Genomic DNA, 25146 nt, shown 5'->3' with positions numbered 1-25146 from the left:
TCCACATGCCGAAGTGTCCTTGGGCAAGACACTGAACCCCAAGTTGCTCCCAATGGCAGGCCGTTAAGAGACATGCACTCAACACGTGCACACATTGGATAAGCCGGTGAAAACACCGGTAAAGGCTTACATGCCACGCTAAATCTCCAAAAATCTACCCGTTTCGACCAGTTTATTCTTAAACCATTTATGACCTTTGGGAACGCTGTTTATTGCGTTTATATTAGCACACACGTTGGCTTAATAAGCACAATCAGAATACATGTAAACATGCTCAGTGTCAGTCAGTGGTTCATTAAAATCAATAAAAAAAAACCATATAATTCTAATCACACATAACATGGAAAAAAGCGTGCATGTTCTCTCGTTAATATGCACTCACTGACTGATGCTGGTCGTCTTAAAGAGACAGTACTGATTCAGCACATGTTCTACATATCAATATAAATACTTGTAAATAGTTCAGATTATGCATGTAAACAAAAATATATATATATGCAATTTCAAGACATTTATTGATGGAATACAACAAATTTGAACAATTGTATTTGCAAAAATGTGACCAATATGATGTAAAACGAATGAAAATATTCATTTAAAAAACGTATATTTCCAAACGATATCCAGAAGGATGTCCCTTTACAATTAAGAGCATAAGTTAAGAGAAAATTGATCTAATTTGTAAGCAAAATGGACGTTGTACACCCATAAATATACCCATGTGAACTGATATAAATCCAATCGAAATAGGGATCGAATCGAGAGCGCTTGTGAATCAGAATCGGGAAATCTGTATCAATTTTCTAGGCTTGGACATCACAATTACCAATAATCCCTGATATTCCAAATCAGATTCCCAAGAAACAGACACACCATTTACAGCTGCCAGGCAGCTTTTATCCCTCCTAATACTTGTTCATTTATCTGCTCATAAGCCTCATAGTCTTGTGTAATTCTACTACGTTACTCGAGGTTGCATTCGTAATATTGGACTGAACCACATTTTACCAGGATCAATAAAGACCCCTGGGGTCACCTTCGTCTGCTGCGCCCTGGCCAGCTGCGCCTGCTAAAGGCGGGATTCAACCACTTGTCTTCCCACGACCCCCTGACCTGGGACGGTCTCACAGCTTCTGTGAAACACGTCTCCCATTCTGAGTTAATATATGGTAATATATAAGTAAAACAAATGGGTAATTCTTCAATCGAGGACACGTTTGACTACTTGATATGTTGAAAAATGAAACTTGTATTAACTTTCATCTACGTTCAAGAATTGTTCACATGCAGTGGAATAAAGATCTGATCATGGCCTTAATCAACCATTTCAATTGGATTTTTGATATTGTGTGTGATCGTAATGACATGTTTCATACACACAAACCTAGGATAAGCCTTGGACGAAACACAACGTTTTAGTTTGAACCGTTTTTGAATGCTTAAGTACTAAATTTAGTTACTTATTAAACATTATTAAATATATTATTATATATTTATAACAGATTGCAAGTTAAAAAGTCTGGGGATAAGCCCAATGGAGTGAAATTCTGGCAAATTTAAAATGAGGAGACCATATTTAAACATGCAATAAATAATGTAAAGCCATTATAATATGTTTTAAAAACAGGAATGTTTAAAAATTTTGCCCTAGAGCAGTGGTTTTCAACCAGAGGGTCGGGAGCCATTAAGGAGCCACAGCACTCTTCCATAGGGGCCTCAAGATCTCTTAAAATTATTTAAAATATGGCCTTACTATAATTATTATAATTCAACTCACTGAAAATGCTAAAAAATGTACAATAACTCCCTTCGGCACCTTGCTTTTAACGAAGAATATACAGTTCTAGACATTTTTGGAATCACAAGTTTTAGGAAATATCTTATAATATTAATATCTAATAGCCTACATGGGGGGGCCTTCAAATATTTTGTCCGAAAATGGGGGGCCTTGGAGTCAAAAAGGTTGAGAACCACTGACCTAGAGGATAGAAAAGTTTCACCCATGTATCTGTATGAAATGTTACAATGTATCATTACAGAATGATACAATGTATCATATCAACATTAAGGGGAAACATTGTATCATTCTAAAATGACACGTATAAACATTCCACAAGCTTCGCACACAAAAACAGCCACATTCTGAGACGAAATCACAGCAAAAACAATGTAAAGATCCGAACCATCAGCGCTTGATGGTCCCGGCTCCATCCCATCCACTTAGCCGCAAAGGGTTCACCACAGCCCGAGCGCTCAGTCGCCACGGCGCCCCCGGTCCTGCTGGCTGGAAGCGTCCCCGACTTCCAGCCTCCTTCCCTGGGCGTGCGGGATCGTGTCCGCCGCCCCTGCTGAAAGCCCCCAGTCCCGCAGGATCTGGAGAGGGACAAAAGCTCCTCGGTTCCGATTCGTAAAGCGACCTGCGATGACCCTTCCTCCAGGCTCTGTCCGTCCGAGCTTGGACGGCACGCGTCGGTGTGATTCTGTTGAGGCGTGGGTCGGGCTGCTCCGCGGCGGTGTGTTGTGTCTCCTGCTCACCGTTCAAGCAGGACTCTCCAGCGGATGAAAAACGGTCGACCCGCCCGTCACCCCCCAAAAACCGAGAGCCCTGCTTCTTCTTCTCCGCCTCCCACTGATGAAATTCTTGACCGTTGGTGGCCTGTTTTGGGTTCGCCCTCTACTGGGCACTTCCAAAATCAATTCAGGATTAAAGTAACTTTAAAGTAGTCAGGGTTGGGGAGTAACGTGATACATGTAACGGGGGAAAATATTAGTAACTGTATTCCAAAACAGTTACTATTTAAATCATAAGTAATCAGAATGGAGTTAATTCAAAAAGTACATGGTTACTGATGAGATTGATTTAGCATTTTATTGTCATTTGTTTCATTTTATATGTAGTCTGTTCAGTAAAGTTAACATTTATCTGTATAAATGATACGATACGATCCTGACTGCTGTCAGAACAGTTTGAAAGGCATCTTATTTTCATCCTACCTCCATATATAGCCTCCGAAGTCCAGTTTTCAGACACAGCCCTAATGTGAACATTTAGCTTAATGCTAAGCTAAAATGCTATTTCTAATCCTTTATAGATGAACATGTTATCAGCCACTTGTTATTACATTTTATAGTCAACAAAAGTAAACAAATCTACCAGTGCTGAAGAAGTAATCCAAAGTATTCAGATTATGATACTGTCCTTAAGTAATTTAACACAATACGTTACAAATGACATTTTAAAGCATGTAATCTGTAGTGGAATACATTTTAAAAGTAACCCTCCCAACCCTGAGTTTCTTTAATGGGGAAAGACCAAAATCTTCAAAACTGTTGGCCAAGATTACACTCTGGCTCTTTCACCCTTATGCCTTGGAGTGGTGGTGGTGTAGTGGTCTAAAGCACATAACTGGTAAACTGGTAATCAGAAGGTTGCTGGTTCGAGCCCCACAGCCACCACCATTGTGTCCTTGAGCAAGGCACTTAACTCCAGGTTGCTCCGGGGGGATTGTCCCTGTAATAAGTGCACTGTAAGTCGCCTTGGATAAAAGCGTCTGCCAAATGCATAAATGTAAATGTATGCCTGGTTCATTATTGAATCCCAAATTACAGTTGTTCCCGGTCAAAAGTGACCGAAAACATTAAGAGTGTAATTTGTTTTAATTGCTATGACATCAGTCGTGTAAAAGGAATAGAGTTGTGCATTTTGAGTTGGGTTTTTGGGTATATATAGACCTTATTATTAGTTTTCTTTATATATATATATATATATATATATATATATATATATATATATATATATATATATATATATTCTTTTATCCAGATGAAATTCCAAGTATAAACACTAGGTAGCTGCAGAGAGCTACTTATTTGATTTGTCAAGTTCTGCATTTAGATATATATTAAAACATGATCAAAGACTACTTTTGTCAAAGTTTAGCTTTTTTTTCTTCTTTTTTTTTTGTATAATTTTTGTCAGTTTTTGCAATAATGCCATATTACTATTACAGTCAACCTTGAACATGGTGTTACAAAGAGTGTAAACGTTCTCTTTGATCTTTATGTCTTTGATCTGTCTGTCTGTGTGTGTGTGTTTGTGTGTGTGTGTTCAGCATTGTAGATGTGTTATGGTCTCACCAATTCCTTTTGGTGTGTGTTTGTGTGTTCTGCATTGTGGCTGATTGTTTTATTTTTTTTTTGACAAATTTAAAAATAATTGTTTTGTTTTATAGTCTGACCAGTTAGGCTTTGTGTGTGTGTGTGTGTGTGTGTGGTGTGTGTGTGTGTGTGTGTGTGTGTGTGTGTGTGTGTGTGTGTGTCCATAAGGATAGTAAAACCTGAGTTCCCTACCTTGTGGGGCCCAGCCAGTGAGGCCACGAGAAAATGGCTTATTATACATACTAAACTACGTTTTTTTGAAAATGTAAAAATGCAAAAAGATTTCTGTGAGGGTTAGGGGATAGAAATTATCATTAGATCTGTATAAAATCCATAAAATGCATGGAAGTCTATGTAGAGTCACCACAATGACATAAAAACAAGTTTACGTGTGCGTGTGTGTGTGTGTGTGTGTGTGTGTTTTGCACTCTTGATGTTTGGTAGTCTCACTCCTTTTCGGCATTGTGGCTGTTTTTTAGATTTTATATAATTAATTATGAAAAAAAAATCAGATTTTTATTGTTTCCCATTCATTTCCTGTGTCGGTCACTTTTGACCGGGAACAGTACAAGTGTAACTTCTACCACTTAGAATGATCAAATCAACTGATCTTTGTGTGTGTGTTCAGATATGAAATGGACGAAAAATCACCAAGTCTCGTACCCGTCAGATAAAGGAAACCAGTTTTATTGACGAAACAAAATATATGGTAATATAGACAAAACTTATGCAACAGTGCATAAGGGTTAACCTTAAGGCGGGACTACAGTTGTCATATTTGCTTTTCCTATATATCCTATAAGTCCAGAACAGCATACTACCATATAATTAATATTTCTGCTATAAAGATATAATGTAAAAAAATATATAATATTCTATACTCTACAGTATAAGATACTACAATGCAATTTTTTCTCAATTATGTCATAAAAAAAGCATCTTTTCTTGTAATAATGAGATATTTTGTCATAAAAACAACATAAACGAAACTTCTCGATTAAAAAACTTAATTGAGTAACTTAATTAAACTTAATTTAATTGAGTAATCTTGAATAATAAATCTTAAAAATAGGCTAAAATAAAAAACAATTGAGTGTGTAAATTCTGCAAATGCATCAAAATATCAATGTACAATAGCCTTACTTGAACAGTTTTAAAGCACACTTTATTAATAGGCAAATAAAATGTCATTTTATTTGATTATTGTCATTAATGACTCTAGTTTTATTCATTTAAATGCCTGTCAATCACTGGATTGTATATACAGTATATTTATATATTCATTGTTTAAAGAATAATTGATGTTCGAACAAGTGCACAAGCAATGAACAAACTTGAACACGTTCAATGTATTTATCATGTTATCATTTGTAACATGATCTGTTTGATAAGTGGCCGATGAAATAATTGCATTCTTTTCTAATTGTCATTAAAATAGCTACTTTACGATTTTACACTATCATAGCTTTTTTAGGATGACTTTGTGTTAGATTGCCCCACATACACTGCATGCACAATTATTAGGCAACTAAATTACAAACATAATTTCTCCCAACTCAATTACATTTACATTTATGCATTTGGCAGATGCTTTTATCCAAAGTGACTTACAGTGCACTTATTACAGGGACAATCCCCCCGGAGCAACCTGGATTAAGTGTCTTGCTCAAGGACACAATGGTGGTGGCTGCGGGGGTCGAACCAGCAACCTTCTGATTACCAGTTATGTGCTTTAGCCCGCTACGCCACCACCACTCACAATTGTTTATTCTCAATTTTTTGAGTAAGTGCAACATATAAGTAACAAAAAATAACAATTAAATAATATTTTTGGCCTTTCAAAAAATGTCAGTGACCAATATAGCCACCCTTCTTTTCAATAGCTATGATCCTTCTATCCATTGAGTTCACAATCACTGAAGCAGTCCCTTCCCTCACTGTAAATCTCACGTTTGAGAAGGGACCACAAGTACTCAATAGGACTTAAGTCAGGTGAGGAAGTCATTATTTGGGCATTTTTGAGGCCCTTGCTGGCTAGACAAGCAGTGGAGTACTGCGATGCATGTGATGGATTGTCCTGCATAAAGATCATGAACTTCTTGAAGGACTCTTCTTGAGGACTTCCTCCTGTACCACTGCTTGAAGAAAGTACTTTCCAGAAACTGGCAGTAGGTTTGAGAGTTGAGTTTCAGTCCATCTTCAACTCGAAAAGGTCCAACTACCTCATTCTTAATGATAGCAGCCCACACCAGAACCCCTCCTCCACCTTGCTGGCACCTGACTCGAAGTGGTTCCCCGTGCCCATTAGTGATCCAGCCACTGGCCCGTCCATCTGGTCCATCAAGAGTCACTCTCATTTCATCTGTCCATAAAACCTTTGAAAAATCTGTCTTCAGGTATTTCTTTGCCCAATCTTGATGCTTCAACTTGTGAATATATTCAGTGGTGGTCATGTTTTAGCATTCTTGTCCTTGCCCATGTCTCTGAGCAGTTGGCACCTTGTACTTCTGGACACTCCAGGTCGGTTGCAGGTCTGGAATATGGTAGCACTGGAGGATAATGGGTTCCTGGTAGCTTCATGTTTAATTCTTCTCAAGTCTTTTGTAGTTCATTTGCACCTTTTCTTCTCCATGCGTTATTTGCGCCCCAGACAAAACGTTTGATTGTCCGGTGGTCCCACCTCAATAGTTTAGCTATTTCAAGAGTGTTGCATCTGTCTGAAAGGCATTCTACAATTTTTTACTTAAATCTCTTTTTTGGCCCATTTTACCTGAGGTAATGAAGCTGCAATCTATATTGGAGCAAATCAAACCGGACATGTCTCTCGAAGCAAGGATCACCAAACTACGACTTGCCTACTTTGGACACATCGTACGAACAGATCACTCACCGGAGAAGGACGTTATGATGGGACGCATCGAAGGAACAAGAAGAAGAGGAAGACCAGCAACTGATGGTTTTGTCTAGTCTTGCATAGGACTGTATTCCAGTTTAACTTGGCCAAGAACCTCCCACATAGACAAAAAGATTGCACACAGTCAGAGTATATCATGCATTTGATGAAGAACAAACCTCTCGTCCAATAAAAAATCTATGGGTAGCTCAACGAGTACTGACGCTGACTACCACCCCTGGAGTTGCCAGTTTGAATCCAGGGTGTGCTGAGTGACTCTAGCCAGGTCTCCTAAGCAACCAAATTGGCCCGGTTGCTAGGGTGGTTAGCGTTACATGGGTTTACCTCGTCGTGGTCGCTATAATGTGGTTCTCACTCTCGGTGGGGCGCGTAGTGAGTTGCGCGTGGATGCCGCGGAGAATAGCGTGAAGCTTTCACATGCACTAGGTCTCCACGGTAACACGCTCAACAAGCCACGTGATAAGATGTGCGGATTGACGGTCTCAGACACGGAGGCAACTGAGATTCGTCCTCCGCCACCCAGATTGAGGCGAGTCACTACGCCACCACGAGGACCTAGAGCACATTGGGAATTCCAAATTGGGGAGAAAAGTGGAGGAAGAAAACTATTTTCTTTAGATAAGCATGTAGAAATACATTCCCGGGCATAGTTCAAATGAGAACATGGGCATTGATATGATATAGTAAACAACAGCCATGAAAATTATTTATCATTTTATAGCTTTTAAATATGACACCTTCTCAGCTCCAGTGAGATTATGGAATAGTAAAGTGTCTATAATAGTACAACAATTCATCTTCAGATGTAAACTATGACTTTCTTGTGTGACTTTGTGAAATTTAAAAATGGAGTACTTTTTATGTCCACAGAATAGACTTTGCCTATTGTTGAATTGTAATTTAGTGCTACTGTCTGATACTTTTCCGATCTGGGTGTTCCTTCGATTACGTGCATTTTTATGTCCCAGGGATTACATTTTTCTTAAAACTAACAGGTTATATGGTCACATTAAACGTAAAATTTTTTAGCATGCTGTCATCATTAAGATACTTAAATACATATGTATAAATTGTATTGTTTTACCCTTCTTTCAGACTAAAATATTAAAAAAAATAAAACATTAAATAATACAAAATATATATATATTTTTAATACTATCATAATCTAAACAGAGTGAAATAAACAAACTATTTAATTTAAAATAAAATAAAACTAAGAATTTTTGTTTCCTTAAAACTAACAGGTTATATGAACGTCACATTAAAACTTAGAAACTTTTTAGCATGCTGTCAACATTAAGCTACTTAAATGCCTATGCATGGATTTGATTGTTTTACCCTTCTTTCAAACTAAAATATGTACAAATTAAATAAAAATAAAAATAACATAAAAAGATATTTATCATATTTTTAATACTATCATAATCTAAACAGAGAGAAAAAAACAAACTATTTAATTTAGAATAAAAGCGTTAGAATTATTAATTGTATTATTATAATTATGATTAATTATTAATATTTATAACTCAGGCAATACTTTACGAAAAATTACAGTTTAATTTGTGGTTACCGTTTTAAATCGAATTATTTTGTTTTTGCTGACGCGTTTATATGACGTCACGTCCTGGCAGAGGAAAAAGACGTCATACTACAGGCTGTGAGTTGGAGCTTTATGATTTCTTGGAGATCAGAGAATTAACTGTTTAATTAACAACATTGTTGACTTGTTTGAATGAAAGCCTCCGTTTAATGCATGTACTAGTATTGACATGCTATTTTAAGAACGCAAGATCGTTATAGTTCGTTTGTTGTCTACAATGCATTTTCCTATTCATGATTTAAATCAAGGGAAGTCTAAAGAAATTGAGAAGTTTAAGAGTAGATAGATAGATAGATAGGTAGATAGATATTTAAAGTATGGACATTGAAATGTCACGGGATTGTCAGATTGTGATTTCCAGGCCTGGAAATGTCATGGGCATCAGTAAAATCTTCATGGAAATACATGTAATGGATATTTTGTCTAGTTTCACTATGTTCTACAATATTTTATTGCCTAGATATTGCTCTTTGTGACAATTTCAGTACAATAGTCCAATAGTGTAAAATATCTAAAAATAAAACAATTTGTTCACTAATTAATATAATTGTTTACATTTATTAATTCCAAAGATCTCCAAAAGATCCCCAGAAATCTCTACAATTCATTTATATTTATAAAATTGCAGGACAATTAACTATAGTGACTGTAACTCTTTTTATTTGAACAGGAATAGCTGTCATGTCGTGGATTCGAGAGACAGAACTAAGACTTATTGAAAGGCTTACTGCCAACATCCTAAAGGTGAGATTCATATGATCATACAGTGGCTCTGAATGATGAGCTGAAATATTCATCCAATGCTATAATCAATGTGTTTTAACTCTGTATCTTAGGCAGGGCCGATGCCCAAACATGTTGCATTTATCATGGATGGTAACAGACGTTACGCTCAAAAGAAGCACGTGGAACGGAAGGAGGGTCACACTCAGGGCTTTGACAAACTGGCAGAGGTATATTTAAAGGCCTCTTGGCCTGTGTACACCTGGTTATGTCATCCATATATCACCAGTTGTAAACAAAGCCCTAGTGGCAAATGCAGTTTACATATACTTAGGTTGAAGTTATTAAAACTCATTTTTTAACCATTTAATATTAGCAAACTATAGTTTTGGCAAGTCGTTTGGGATATCTACTTTGTGCATGACACAAGTACATTTTCAAAAATTGTTTACAGACTGATTGTTTCACTTTTAATTGACTATATCACAATTCCAGTGGGTCAGAAGTTTACATACACCAAGTTAATTGCGCCTTTAAGCAGCTTGGAAAATTCCAGAAAGTGATGTCAAGCTGTTATTATAAATTGTGGACCTCCACAAGTCTGGTTCATCCTTGGGAGCAATTTTCAATTGCCTGAAGGTACCACGTTGATCTGTACAAAAAAGTACGCAAGTATTAACACCATGTGATCATGCAGACATCATACCGCTCAGGAAGGAGACTCATTCTGTCTTCTAGAGATGAACGTAGTTTGGTGCAAAAAGTGCAAATCAATCCCAGAACAACAGCAAAGGATCATGTGACGATGCTGGATGAAACAGGTAGACAAGTATCTATATCCACAGCAAAATGAGTCCTAAATCGACATAACCTGAAAGGCTGCCCGGCAAGGAAGAAGCCACTGCTCCAAAATCACCATAAAGAAGCCAGACTACAGTTTGCAAGTGCACATGGGGACAAAGATCTAACATTTTGGAGAAATGTTCTCTGGTCTGATGAAACAAAAATGTAACCATTTGGCCATAATGACCATCGTTATGTTTGGAGGAAAAAGGGTGAGGCTTGCAAGCTGAAGAACACCATCCCAACTGTGAAGCATGGGGGTGTCAGCATCATGTTGTGGGGGTGCTTTAACGCAGGAGGGACTGGTGCACTTCACTAAATAGATGGCATCATGAGGAAGGAGAATTATGTGGATATATTGAAGCAACATCTCAAGACATCAGCTATGAAGTTAAAGCTCGGTCGTAAATGTGTTTTCTAAATGGACAATGACCCCAAGCATACTTCCAAAGTTGGCAAAATGGCCATCACAAAGTCCTGACCTCAATCCCAATCCAGAACTGAAAAAGCGTGTGAGCAATGAGGCCTACAAACGTGACTCAGTTACACCAGTTCTGTCTGGAGGAATGGGACAAATCTCCAGCAATTTATTGTGAGAAGCTTGTGGAAGGACACCCAAAATATTTGACCCAAGTTAAACAGTTTAAAGGCAATGCTACCAAACACTAACAAAGTGTAAGTAAACTTCTGACCCACTGGGAATGTGATGAAAGAAATAAAAGCTGAAATGTATAATTCTCTCTACTATTATTCTGACATTTCACATTCTTAAAATAAAGTAGTGATCCAAACTGACCCAAGTTTTCTACCATTAAATGAGTTTAAATGTAATTGACTAAGGTGTATGTAAACGTCTGACTTCAACTGTATTAGGCATTTCTATTGCTGGATACAGTCTATTCTCCGCAACACAGATGTATTCTGTTTATTCTCATAGACACTTCGTTGGTGTCTAAACCTGGGCATCCATGAGGTCACCGTTTACGCGTTCAGCATTGAGAACTTCAAGCGTTCTAGAGAAGAGGTGGATGGTCTGATAGAGCTGGCCAGACAGAAGTTCAGCCGCCTGTTGACGGAGAAGTGAGTTACTCTTGCACAAAGCATGTTCTTCTGTTCATTTAAAGTGGAAATCTCTCAAATGTGAGTCATTTTGTCGTCATTGCTAGAGAGAATCTCGAGAAGCATGGTGTGTGTATTCGGGTGCTGGGAGATCTGACTCTGCTGCCGGAAGACCTGCAGCAACTTATTGCCAAAGCTGTGGTGTCTACTAGAGCTCACAACAAGTAAGCAATGCATGCTTGGCTTTTCTGCAAGTCTTATGGCAGGAAAACTTTACTGATACTTCTATTGTACAGTATACATTTTCTTTAAAACCACTAGTGGTATAAGATATAATGTTATGATGCTCCCACAGTACTTTACGAATTGGGGCAGGGCAATATATTGATCATTCATGATATACATGATTTTAATGTGCTTTTATGTGGCCATTAAAGGGATAGTTCACCCAAAACTGAAAATTCTCTCATCATTTACTCGCCCTCATGCCATCCCAGGTGTGTATGACTTTCTTCATCAGAACAAATTTGAAGAAAAATAGAAAAATGTCTTCGCTCAGTAGGTCTTTAAAATCCTAAAGTCCTCATGTGGATGGTGATCAGACCTTTGAATCTCCAAAAAGATCAGACAGTCAGCATAAACGTCATCCATATGTGTCCAGTGGTTAAATTAATGTCTTCTAAAAGCGAAATGATCGCTTTTACTGCGAAAAAGATCAATATTTAAATACTTTTTAATCTATAAATCATCGCTTTATACCAATGTGCCGAATTGTTAAAGATTCTTGAAGTTTTAAACTAGATTTTTACTGTTTTTACGTCTTGAAATAACTAGAACGTAACTTGTTTTGCAGGTGTTTTCTAAATGTGTGTTTTGCGTACACATCGAGACATGAAATTGCAAATGCAGTCAAGGAAATGGCATGGGGAGTAGAGCAGGGCTTAATAAAATCCAGGTAAATGTTGAATTTCTACATGTCCTCACTTTTATTATGCACACACTTTTTACTATTCTGAAGCATGATCACTTGCACTATGCTGGCATTTGTACCACATGTGCCAATTTATATTTAATATAGACTATATTAGTCTTTGCACTTCTGGTTAGATGCTAGCTGCATTTTATTGATACTCTGTTTAATAAAAATAAAGTTTAAACTAATGTAACCTACTTTTTGCAAAGAAAGCTTCTGTCCCTAATAATAGCTGTTTAATTTCAGTTACCTGTAAACTTGCTTGCTTCTGTGTGTTTCATCAGTGATGTGTCTGAAGGGCTCCTCAGTCAGTGTCTGTACAGCAGTAACTCCCCAAACCCTGATCTGCTCATCCGTACATCTGGAGAAGTGCGTCTTAGTGACTTCCTGCTGTGGCAGGTAAAGGAGATGACCATTCAAGTCCAGATCTATTTCTTGCCTTACATAAACGGCACTTTCATTAACATTCAGCATTTTAGTTGTACTGGCATTCATAGCTTGATTTGCAAGGTAATAATCCAATTAATATTTGACCGCTGAAGCACAATGAATGTGGATCTTTAACTAGCTGTCAGACCTTAAATAACAGTAATAATGGCCACTAATGAAAACAATACACTCCATCCTGTTATTGGCTTGGCAAATATACACCGACTATCCACATCATTAAAACCACCTGCCTAACATTGTGTAGCTCCCCCTCGTTTGGTTGGTGCCAGGTGGGCTGGTTTGAGTATTTCTGGGATTTTCACACACAACAGTCTCTAGAATTTACTCAGAATGATGCCAAAAACAAAAAAGCATCCAGTGAGCGGCAGTTCTGTGGACAGACAACACCTGGTTGATGAGAGAGGTCAACAGAGAATGGCCAGACTAGTTCGAACTGACAAAGTCTACAGTAACTCAGATAACCACTCTGTACAATTGTGATGAGAAGAATATCATCTCCGTATGCTGTTCTGAGATGCGGTTAAGTGCTGTTTTGGCGGCTCAAGGGGGATCTACACTATATTAGGCAGGTGGTTTTAATGATGTGGATAATCGGTGTATAGTGTTGTTTTTAGTATTTCCCAGAATGCAGATTAAAGGAATATTCGGGGTTCAATTCAAGTTAAGCTCAATGAATAGCATTTGCGGCATAATGTTAACTGCCACTAAAAATAATTTAGACTTGTCCCTCTTTATTTTACAATTTTTAACAATTTCTGACAACATTTGGGTCAATATCAAAATATGTTGACAAACATGTCCCTTGACTTTTTTAGTCATAAAAGCTTTCAAATAGCAAAAAAATAAATAAAAGGTGTCATTCTATAACCTAACGTTTAATGATGTGAAATGGCTTGACTCTGCTTTGCAAGTTTTTTTTTAATATATTTGAAATTGTAAATTGCCTGAAAAAAATCCTTGTCCCCTTCAACTGGTACACCACTTCTATGAGGCAAAAACTGAACTGAACATTTCAATACTTTGTAAGTTGGAAAGTCAAAATTCTTTGAGGATGACCCATTCGTAATTTCGGTCAGTTCCTCACATAAATCTGTGTGACTTTAGAAAACATGGAAGAGCACATGAGTCATATGCACTATTGATTACAGACTTATTCTCCTTTGTTGGAAAGCGAAGTGGGTTTTAAGGGAGCACACTACAACTGCACATCAATTTCATCATGAATGAATCATAGTTGGCATTTAAAGATGCACATTGAGATATGCATGCTGTACTTGTAATAAGTGGTTTTATACAAATAAATTAACGGAATGAATGAAATATTTAATTGAAAATGAACAAATAAAGAATTAGTTTTAATGACATCTCGAGCATAATCCTTAAAATCAAACAAAAACGTGCTTGAAAAGTCCTTGAATTTAACTTTGAAGCATCTGTACGAACCCTGATTTCAAAAGTATAGCCACAAGATGGAAACAATATACATGTTAACATGATTTTAGTGTGATAAAATCTCTTGCTAATCTTTTCTGTATAAAGTGAATCTAATAGTACAACCTGATCGTCATGAAAACTAAACCCTGTATTCCGGGTATTGAAAATAATTTAAAAACAAATAAGGTTTGGGATGTCAAAATGTATTTTTGTGTGGTAATCAACATTATGCCACAAATGTTGTCGACTAGGCTTTACTAGTATTTAACCTGGAACATTCCTGTTACAAAACAACACTAACGGCAGTTAAGCTCTTTCACCAGTCTTATGGATCATTATATGCAGTGCACATAGTGTTTAGTATGTACCTTACCCCTGCACTGAAGCAGTAAAAGTAATTTTTTTTTCTCTGAATTATTTTAAACTCCACAGACCTCATATTCGTGTCTGGTGTTCCAGTCTATCCTGTGGCCAGAATATTCCTTCTGGAATCTGTGTGATGCCATTCTGCAGTACCAGTTGAGTTCTCAATCTCTCCAGGTATACTCTGAAAACCCTAATAAGTTGACTTAACTCAATTGAGTAAAATTGTTCCACTCAATTGAATCAAGTAAATCTCCAAACTATGTGTAATTAAGTTCACTTGGTGTTCATAAATAATGAACTTTGTAACAATAATTAACTTACATACTATGTAAGTTAATATGACTACCGGTATGTACAAGTAGACTTAACTCAGATTTGCCATTTAGATGTTGTTGTTTCTACTTAATAATTGTAATTGAATGGACTCAAATTTGGGTCATAAAATAACAGCTTAAATAAAGAATAATATAACTGATTCTAGGTCAATCATTAAATAAATGTATTTCTCCATAGAGATGCAGAGACACCCTAATAGTGACATCACACAATCCAACTTCTAACAAAATAACATAAAACAACATAATAATAATAATAATAATTATAGCTAAAACCTCTATGAATTACAACTATTTAAATACCCCCGTATGTTCTCTTTGACCAATGAAGCATAATTAAATAATTCAATGTGCAAGGCATTATGGGTATTCCCTGTAACCACAATTTTGTACTTAATAGAGTTATTAACACTCAAAATCTTAATTCTATGGAATTTAAGACAAATAATGTCAAGGAACATTGATATTTGTGTTAAAAACAAAAACTGATTTATAAACCTGTCTGACTTGACAATGATTTAGTTACAAATCAGACATCACTATGGCTTGTGAGCATGTTTTACTCGAGCAATATCTAGCTAATTAAATATTTTAGAGCAGAGCATAACTAGAGAATCCATATTTAACTATAGATATGACACTATAGAAGAAATGACACTTTGCTACTGTGTAAAGTAGTGAGTGTACAGCTTGTATAACAGTGTAAATTTGCTGTCCCCTCAAAATAACTCAACACACAGCCATTAATGTCTAAACCGCTGGCAACAAAAGTGAGTACACCCCTAAGTGAAAATGTCCAAATTGGGCCCAATTAGCCATTTTCCCTCCCCGGTGTCATGTGACTCGTTAGTGTTCCATGGTCTCAGGTGTGTTAAATTCGGTGTCATCACTCTCACACTCCCTCATACTGGTCACTGGAAGTTCAACATGGCACCTCATGGAAAAGAACTCTCTGAGGATCTGAATAAAAGAATTGTTGCTCTTCATAAAGATGGCCTAGGCTATAAGAAGATTGCCAAGACCCTGACACTGAGCTACAGCACAGTGGCCAAGACCATACAGCGGTTTAACAGGACAGGTTCCACTCAGAACATGCCTCGCCATGGTTGACCTAAGAAGTTGAGTGCACGTGCTCAGCGTCATATCCAGAGGTTGTCTTTGGGAAATAGACGAATGAGTGCTGCCAGCATTGCTGCAGAGGTTGAAGGGGTGGGGGGGTCAGCCTGTCAGTGCTCAGACCATACACCGCTCACTGCATCAAATCGGTCTGCATGGCTGTCGTCCCAGAAGGAAGCCTCTTCTAAAGATGATGCACAAGAAAGCCTACAAACAGTTTGCTGAACACAAGCAGACTAAGGACATTGATTACTGGAACCATGTCCTGTGGTCCGATGAGACCAAGATAAACTTATTTGGTTCAGATGGTGTCAAGCGTGTGTGGCGGCAACCAGGTGAGGAGTACATAAACAAGTGTGTCTTGCCTACAGTCAAGCATGGTGGTGGGAGTGTCATGGTCTGGGGCTGCATGAGTGCTGCCGGCACTGGGGTGCTACAGTTCATTGAGGGAACCATGAATGCCAACATGTACTGTGACATACTGAAGCAGAGCATGATCCCCTCCCTTCGGAGACTGGGTCGCAGGGCAGAATTCCAGCATGTTGCTAAAGAAGCTGAGGGTGAAGGTGATGGACTGGCCAAGTATGTCTCCAGACCTAAACCCTATTGAGCATCTGTGGGGCATCCTCAAGTGGAAGGTGGAGGAGCACAAGGTCTCTAACGTCCACCAGCTCCATGATGTCATCATGGAGGAGTGGAAGAGGACTCCAGTGGCAACCTGTGAAGCTCTGGTGAACTCCATGCCCAAGAGGGTTAAAGCAGTGCTGGAAAATAATGGTGGCCACACAAAATATTGACACTTTGGGCCCAATTTGGACATTTTCACTTAGGGGTGTACTCACTTTTGTTGCCAGCGGTTTAGACATTAATGGCTGTGTGTTGAGTTATTTTGAGGGGACAGCAAATTTACACTGTTATACAAGCTGTACACTCACTACTTTACATTGTAGCAAAGTGTCAATTCTTGAGTGTTGTCACATGAAAAGATATAATCAAATATTTACATAAATGTGAGGAGTGTACTCACTTTTGTGAGATACTGTCTGTGTGTGTGTGTGTGTGTGTATATATATATATATATGAAAGAGAGAGAATTAAAAAAAAAAATTATTGAAGAAAAAAAATTATCCAACACCCATGTGAAAAACTAACTTCCCCCTTAAATGTAATAGCTGGTTGTGTCACCTTTAGCAGCAACAACTGAACAAAAACACTTCTGACAACTGGAGATCAGTCTTTCACAACGCTGTGGGGGATTTTTGGCCCACTCATCTTCACAAAACTGCTTTATTTCAGTCACATTGGAGGGTTTATGAGGATGAACTGCCCATTTCAGGTCCTGCCTCAACATCTCAATCGGGTTCAAGTCAGGACTTGACTAGGCCAAAACTTTAATTTTGCTTCGTTTGAGTCATTCAGAGATGGACTTACTCCTGTGCTTTGGATCATTTTCTTGCTGTATAAACCAGCTGCGCTTGAGCTTCAACTCACGGACTGATGACGGGACGTTCTCCTTTAGGATTTTCTGGTAGAGAACAGAATTCATGTTTGCCTCAATTATTGCCCTGAAGCAGCAAAGCATCCCGACACCATCACCATGCTTGACCGTAGGGATGATGATTTTTTTGTGGGATTCTGTGTTTGATTTACGCCAGATGTAACGGGACCCGTCTTCCAAACAGTTCCACTTTCTACTCATCAGTCCACAGAACATTCTCCCAAAAGCTTTGAGGGTCATCAAAGTGTGTTTTGGCAAAATTCAGACAAGCCTTAATGTTCTTCTGGGTTAGCAGTGGTTTCTCCTCGCCACTCTTCCATGTGTGGCATTTTTGCCCCGTGTCTTTCTGATAGTGGAGTCATGAACAGTGACCTTCATTGATGCGAGAGAGACCTGCAGTTCTTTGGATGTTGTTTTTGGCTTTTTTTATGACTTTCTGGATGAGTCGTCGCTGTGCTCTTGGAGGAATTTTGGAAGGTCGGCCACTTCTGGGAAGGTTCACTACTGTGCCAAGTTTTCTCCATTGTGGTTCTTTGGAGTCCCAGAGACTTCTTCTATCTTTGTAACCCTTCCAAATCACCTTTTTCCTCATCATTTCTGGAATTTCTTTCCACCCTGGCATAGTGTGCTACTTGGTGAGACCTTTTAGCCAACTTCATGCAGCTGAACAAGTTGTATTTAGGTGTTGATGTGATTGAACAGGGCTGTCAGTAATCAGGTCTGGGTGTGTCTAGTCCAGCTGAACCCCATTATGAATTGAGTTTCATTTGGGGATTTAGTTACTAAGGGGGCAAATACTTTTTCATTCAGGCCTAGTTGGTATTGGAAAATGTTTTGTTTCACTAACATTATCATTTAAAACTGTATTTTGTGTTTACTCCAATTGCCTAGTGTGAGATACATACAAAAACAGAAGAAATCAGGATGGGGGCAAATACTTTTTCATAGCACTTTATGTTTTCATATGTGTTAGCTAAAAATATTGCATAAATGGTTTCCTGATACCACACTTTTAACATTTAGGATCTTCACAAGCTTATTTAAACTTAAACTTAAAAATATGTTAAAGCATGCATTTATTAAAAACTGGAATTTGTATTCAATGTATAAGTGCCATATGTAAATGTGTGTTGTAGAAAGCTCGGGATCTACACAAAGAAGACCAAGTGCTACAGCAGATGGAAGCAGATCGCACCTGTGTGACTGAACTCCTTCACCATCATGGAAATGGAAAACCCATGGATGCCCAGAGTCAAGAGACAATGCTGTTAAACTACATTGCCAGTCGGGAAGAGAGGGTTCGCTGCTTTCTCAATGCCCTTCAGCACAAGAGAGACACTTTCATCAACGATTTAAGCAGCCAGGCTGTCATTGCTTAGATTTGAACTTATATATTTTTAGCAATCTGTAAATAATTTAGATATGGAAAGATGTTTCACCCCGTTTTATGGGGTTGTGGTTACATGTGTACTGTATGTTTATCTTGGAAATATGTCCTCTAGCAGTGGATTACAAATTTTACATTTAATTCATTTTGATTGATAGCAGGGGCTGCCTTTGTAAACTAGAAATGCCAGAAAATGCAATGGGTGAAATTTGTTTTATTGCACTGTGTCTTTGTGTTTTTGCAGAGATCTAAACAGGGTTCCCTCACTTTTTGACCTATGAATGTTCATGACGTTTCCAGTCGTTTGTCAGTATTGGATACCCGTTTTAAAAACAATTCAAATTCAGACTGATTTATAAACCTGTCTGACTTGACAATGATTTACAAATCACTAAGGCTTGTGAGCATGTTTTACTCGAGCAATATCTAGCTAATTAAATATTTTAGAGCAGAGCATAACTAGAGAATCCATATTCAACTATAGTATTTTCCATGATTAATTTTAATAACATGATTTCCAAAACGCAGTTCTGAAATTCCCTGACATGTCCAAGTTATTTTAGTTACCGTGGAAACGCTGTACATAATGATTTCATATTGGTCACATCTGGCTAACAATTCCATTCCTTACAAAGAAAATAAAATGTAAAACTAATAAATATATTTATGTCAATTTATACATTTATCTCAATTATTTTAATTTGAGAGTGAGTTCTGATCAGATTCCTGAACATTTTTGTATTTTTGAGAATTTCTAGTTGTTTCCTGATTGTAAGTTACAAATTTTACAACTGTTGACATAATGACGTAATGCTATAAACCCTAAAACGACTGTGAAAACGATGATTTTAACAACTTTACAGCTCAAATAATACATGCGTTTTAACAGAAGAATTAATTTAAGTGTCATAATGAAATTATAAGTTTAAAAGCACCCATTTCTGACTTTAAACCCTCCACAAATTGGCTCCATTGACTTCCATTGTCACTGTAATCTCAATTTTCTATTTTTATTTTTTAAAGAAAAGGAGATATACATGGAAATTAAATTTGGTGGTAATCAACATTAAATCACAAATGTTGTTAATTGAGTATACATTGGGCTACTTTAATTTTAAAAGAAATGTTTTTAATGAATAAATTGGAGTGAATATTACAGGAAAAACACCCAACAAGTGTTCAGCATACATTGGAACTCCTTCAGTACTGTTTAAAAAGCATTCCAGGATGTACCTTATAAAGTTTGCAGAGCTGTAAAATAAGATAAATATAAGAGATATTTTGGTCACTTAATGGTTCATTTACTATACAGGACAAAACCTGCAAAAATAAATAAATACATAAATTAAATCTGCATATTCATGCATAAATAAATATATAATTATTTAAATGTGCGAGGAGACATACAAATAAATGCTCCAATCAATGCAAAAATACAATATAAAACAAAACAAAAAAGTTGATTTTATTCCATATTTCTTTAATAACACATTTATTTCTGTGTGCTGTTCTGCATTTATTTTTCCTTCATGCAACATGCTAATGAGAGGATGTCAGCAGTCAAACGACCCATACCAGGTGCAATGTTTTTTGGCGGGAGTTTGCAGTTTCACTATGATGAGGAGAATGTCGATAGCAGAGTTGCTCTGCGAGGCAGCGAATAGTTTCATTTATTAATTTATTGGTTGTGAAAAGTCGGTATTGTCCTTATTAATGTCATATTCAAGCGAAGCACTTTTACAATGATCAGCCAACGGTGTCATAAAGTCCGCCTACTGATGTTTGATTGACATCCTCGCATTAGCATGTTGCATGAAGAAAAATAAATACAGAAATGCATATTTATATTGTATTATTTGGCACATTTATTTATTTATGTATTTTATTATTTGTATATCCACTCGCACATTTAATTATTTATTTACAGACAAATTTGTGGATTTATTTACGTATTTACAGACAGTGGTGGGTAATTACTAAGTAATTAAGTACTGTAATAAAATTACTTTTTTATTGAAAAAAGTGAAGGGATTACTCTCAATTTAATTACAGTTACTTCTAATGTAATTGCATTAAATACTGTATAGACTATATAACAATTCTATATAAAACAATAATGAATTTAGAATCGAAATTTAACATTGAATGTTAAAATTTATGTTTTCTAATTTGACGCTGCCCCCTTAAATTGTTTGGGCAGTTCATTAATAATTTATTTGATTTTATATGATTTGTTTGAAAGAATTAAAATTTCATGTCTGTCCTTGTATTTTTCATCTGGTCAATGTTGATAAAGCTGTGTTCACACTGCCAGCTACTTTGTCACTACAAGTCGCCAGCGGCTGTTAGGTCGCTAGTGGTGCGTATGGAGAGTCTAAACAGCACTGTTTCTGTACAATTAATATTATTATTAAAATATTAGGATCACATGAGCTCTACCATCTTTCATATTGGATGTCGCTCCCGAAAGTCGCTCTTCATTTGCATAAAGTTGCATTTCTCATCTTTGTCGCGTCACTGGTCACACTCACATCCGGTCGCCAATGGTCGCTGTCGCTCGTGTTGCTGGAAGTCGTCAGTTCTCATTGAAAATGAATGAGATGAGGTTGTTTTGTCGCTGTGCGTCGCTGGCAGTGTGAACACAGCTTAAGGGTTTTAGAAAGTAATTAGCAATAAGTAACACAATTACTTTTCAGACAGAGTAATTACTTTTTTTCAGAGTAAAGAAGATGTAAAGAGTAGTTAGTAATGAATTAATTTTTTAGAGTAACTTACCCAACACTGCTGATGTTTGATTGACATCCTCTCATTAGCATGGTGCATGAAGAAAAAATAAATACAGAAATGTATATTGTATATTTGCACATTTTTTATGTATTTACTTAATTATTTGTATATCCACTCGCACATTTAATTATTTATATATTATTTAATGACAAATTTGTGGATTTCTTTACTTATACATGTATTTCTGTATTTATTTATGAATAAATTTCGACCTCCATAATATACTTCCATGTGTGTTATTTTGTGGTTTTGATGACTTTACTTTTATTGTAAAATGTGAGTCTTGTAGTGTGAACTTAAGTGTTAAAAATTCTTTTTAAAAATTAAATTCCCGCTTTAATTCCGTTCTAGCCAATAGGAGGCGTCCATTTTACAAAGACTAGGACGAGCATCCGTCTGCTTTTTGAAATCTGACCGGAGGATTTTGTCATTGTTGCTTTAAGAGATAAGCGACGCCCAGTGACACGTGATCGTCTTCGCAGCCAATCCCTGAGCCGTATACGCCGAATCTGGTTTCAACCGGTTTCTATCTTAAATTTCAATATAAAAACTTAGTAAAACATATACAGCCGTTATTGTATTTTTACGCGAACCGTAGAGAGGCGTGCACGGCGTCGTCGCTCACCAGCACGTTATTTACACAAATATTTTGATCGTAGCATTTTTTTGCTAATTTTTTTGGAGTCAAGATGCCCAAAAGAAAGGTAAGGACACATTGCAATATCTTTTAATATAAATATAACGTCTTTTTCTGCTGAAATAAAATCAGTGGAGCGTGTGAAAAAGGCTAATAATGCTCTATTCTTTTATAGTTACTCCACATCCTGTTTAATCCGTCAAATTACTAGATAATTCAAAAGGAGGGAATTTACAGGTCATACACCGCTTTTCATGGTCTTTCAACTCTTATACTAGTCTACATGGAATCAATACCTTCGAATTTATTACAGTATTGCCGTTTTTCCTGATCCGTGTGTGTGTTTTTAAGTTGGTGGGAAAAATAGTGCGGTCACAATTCGCGGTTATTTCTGCTTTATTTGACTTTTGTGCAACGCTAATCTGATATCATGTGTATTTTCGGTATTTAAAAGCATTTATGTGATTTATTGCTCCGCTGTGGCTATTCCTGTTAATGCGCCTTCTCGAAACGTCAAGCTGCCATCTTTACAGCACCTGTCTTTAGTGGCAGAAGACGGTGTCTTTCTTGTTAAACGTTTTTGGACGGCTTATATTTGGTTTATAGTTCATTTTAGTGTCTCAACGCCTTTTTAAATGCCTCCCAAAGGTTCCGAGACGAAAATAAAATAACTTTGGCGCTGCAACGCCATAATCGCCCATCGCTCGTTTAAAAGGCGCGTAGTGATGCAGCCAAACAAAAGGAAGCCGTGTTTGCCCGGATTTGAATTTGAAATTTGAAAACGCGCGGGAACTCACCACAAAAACAGAACGCGCTTATCCGTTATGACAAACAATGGCGGTTTATCATTCGTGACGCAATGTCCTGTAACTGTGTCCGCGAAGTGTTTCGATTCTTTTGAAAATATTACATTTCTGTAACACTTTTGTATATTTTTCTAATTTTTTTTTAAATGTATTTATCTAGGCTGATGGTGACAAAGCCGCCAAAGGCAAAGAGGAGGTTTGTCTTTTTTTATTTAATTTATTATTACTACTAATTTGTACTTATTTTTTACATCTTTTTGTTTATGAAACACGTTTGGAAAAATTATATTCAATGTAAGAATTTACTGCTCGTGTTTCATAAATGAGGCCCAGTGTCTTAATGTACTAATATTATTATTTTGTCATTATGCTCGTATGGCTATGTATGTTCCCATAGATCATTTGCTCTGGTTATAATCATGAAATATATATATTTTTTCCATTGCAGCCAACAAGACGCTCTGCACGGTTGTCTGCTGTAAGTATCAATCAATGCGATAGAAATGAATGGGAAATTGTCTTTAAATCTGAAGTTATTTTTGTCTAATTTATATCGAAATTGGTTTACAGAAACCAGCTCCCCCTAAAGCAGAACCAAAGGCCAAAAAAGCTGCGCCTAAGGTAAGGATGAACATATTTGCATTATTGGTTGTTCATATAGATTTGACAAGATATTTGAGTCATTCTGTTCTGATGGAGAACTTTGGGCATTGACCTCCTGTTAATGCATCCTAAACATCAGTCTTCGGTTACATGTCTGTTGTTAGAATCGTCCTAATTTTTATTGTCACTGGTCACACAGAAGCCCGCCAAGGGGAAGAAGGGTAACCCTGCTGAAAATGGAGATGCCAAGGCAGACCAGGTTTGTACCACATCTTAGTTTTAAGCCTCCAACACCACAATCAACACAGATGTGAGTTAAAGGAAAAGATAATGGCAACTACCATGTCTAAAACATTTTATAGCCATGGATGTACAGCGCATCAAACTTTGAATTAGATATGACTAAAATGGCTTGGGACAGTAGAAGATGACTTTACGGATTTCCCTTTAGTTATTCTGTCTTTCATTTACTGACTGTTCTTATTTATCCCATCATTTTAGGCACAAAAGGTTGACGCTGCTGCTGATGCCAAATGAAAAGCTGATGTGTGTCTGATCCATCTATGTACTTGGTGACTGTACAGTTTGAAATAACTATTTTTTACCAAGTTTTATATTAAGAATAACATTTATAGTTGACTTGCTTTTTGATGTATTGATTGATTTGACACGAGTTACTATGTTTCATTCATGTCCATTCGTATCCCATTTTTAGAATCAAGCCGTCTTTATCTTGCCAAATATGGTTTCCACATTCGTTAAATCGGTGTTTAAAATGGTAAAATGCACCAATTTTGTCCTTAGCTTGTGTATTTCTTTCTTTTTCTTTGGATTTTAAACACCAAAACATTCTCAAAAGGCAGCTTAAGAGTGTTTCTAAAATGTTGTGAGGAGGGTTTTCACCATGTTGTTAGCATTTAATCTTACAAATACTGTTTTAATTTTTACTTTTTTTTTTTTTTAAAGAATGTTACAATGAAATTGTCACAAAAAGATAAAAAAAAAAAATTTCATAAATGATGAATAAATTGACAATGTGAACTTAAAATTTCATAGAGGTGTGTTAGAATTTGTCTTTTTTTTTTTTTTTTTATTTAAGTTATGTTCTGAAACAGTGGAAGGATATTCAGTGACTGTGCAAAGCGCTTCGTTTTAAATGGTTTTGAATAAAAAAAAACTGTCCAGAAAAATGACAGCCTTGTCACCTTCTTGCATGTAGAAAAATACTTATAATTGGCCTACTGACTTGAGATTAAAATTAGTATTTATTCAAACCAGTTCATGAAAATCTAATGCTAGTTTTGCAATGGCAATTTAAGGTGGAGAATTGTAAAGTGCATGTGTGTATATATGCTAAGAGTTGCAATCAAATTAGGTAGCTGGGATTGCAAAAGAGGAAATTAAAAAACAATTGTCAATGCATTAAAAATGTTATCGTCATGTTATTACACGGATTT

At 36.7% G+C, this 25146-nt stretch overlaps 3 protein-coding genes across 5 annotated transcripts in view; 2 read left to right on the top strand and 1 right to left on the bottom strand.

Annotated features, from left to right (window-relative positions):
* LOC127655707 (protein argonaute-1) overlaps positions 1–2610 on the bottom strand; it is a 40058-nt gene extending 37448 nt beyond the window's left edge. The window contains exon 1 of the mRNA XM_052143652.1: positions 2184–2610. Within this exon, the coding sequence (XP_051999612.1) occupies positions 2184–2211 (28 nt within the window). The 5' untranslated portion in view covers positions 2212–2610. The remainder of the gene's footprint in view (positions 1–2183) is intronic.
* Positions 2611–8705: 6095 nt separating this feature from the next.
* Positions 8706–19486, top strand: LOC127656243 (dehydrodolichyl diphosphate synthase complex subunit Dhdds-like). 3 transcript variants are annotated; one of them, XM_052144459.1, is made up of 9 exons: positions 8706–8729; positions 9343–9416; positions 9509–9625; positions 11176–11318; positions 11405–11521; positions 12151–12252; positions 12555–12669; positions 14587–14694; positions 18606–19486. In XM_052144459.1, exons 2-9 carry the CDS (start codon positions 9354–9356, stop codon positions 18846–18848), a joined length of 1008 nt encoding a protein of 335 aa, XP_052000419.1. In that variant the 5' UTR covers positions 8706–8729; positions 9343–9353; the 3' UTR covers positions 18849–19486. The 3 variants fall into 3 exon arrangements, with proteins under 3 accessions (XP_052000419.1, XP_052000421.1, XP_052000420.1); XM_052144461.1 differs by having other exon boundaries at positions 14587–14672; positions 18606–18813; XM_052144460.1 differs by lacking the exon at positions 8706–8729 and adding an exon at positions 8995–9079.
* Positions 19487–22130: 2644 nt separating this feature from the next.
* LOC127656071 (non-histone chromosomal protein HMG-17-like) lies at positions 22131–24879 on the top strand. The gene is made up of 6 exons (XM_052144232.1): positions 22131–22347; positions 23247–23282; positions 23535–23564; positions 23657–23707; positions 23889–23948; positions 24191–24879. Exons 1-6 carry the CDS (start codon positions 22333–22335, stop codon positions 24224–24226), a joined length of 228 nt encoding a protein of 75 aa, XP_052000192.1. The 5' UTR covers positions 22131–22332; the 3' UTR covers positions 24227–24879.
* The last annotated feature ends 267 nt before the right edge of the window (positions 24880–25146 follow it).

This window comes from Xyrauchen texanus, chromosome 15, assembly GCF_025860055.1.
Source record: "Xyrauchen texanus isolate HMW12.3.18 chromosome 15, RBS_HiC_50CHRs, whole genome shotgun sequence".
Lineage (NCBI taxonomy): Eukaryota > Metazoa > Chordata > Actinopteri > Cypriniformes > Catostomidae > Xyrauchen > Xyrauchen texanus.
This window is presented reverse-complemented; position numbering and strand designations above follow the sequence as displayed.

What these genes read in the sequence shown, in the direction of transcription:
- LOC127656243 (XM_052144459.1), top strand. Translation starts at nt 9,354, where the DNA reads ATGTCGTGGATTCGAGAGACAGAACTAAGACTTATTGAAAGGCTTACT. An exon ending in GCTTTGACAAACTGGCAGAG is followed by an intron (nt 9,626 to 11,175) that starts GTATATTTAAAG and finishes TTATTCTCATAG; the next exon opens with ACACTTCGTTGGTGTCTAAA. An exon ending in AGCCGCCTGTTGACGGAGAA is followed by an intron (nt 11,319 to 11,404) that starts GTGAGTTACTCT and finishes CGTCATTGCTAG; the next exon opens with AGAGAATCTCGAGAAGCATG.
- LOC127656071 (XM_052144232.1), top strand. An exon ending in CCGCCAAAGGCAAAGAGGAG is followed by an intron (nt 23,283 to 23,534) that starts GTTTGTCTTTTT and finishes TTTCCATTGCAG; the next exon opens with CCAACAAGACGCTCTGCACG. An exon ending in GAGATGCCAAGGCAGACCAG is followed by an intron (nt 23,949 to 24,190) that starts GTTTGTACCACA and finishes CCATCATTTTAG; the next exon opens with GCACAAAAGGTTGACGCTGC.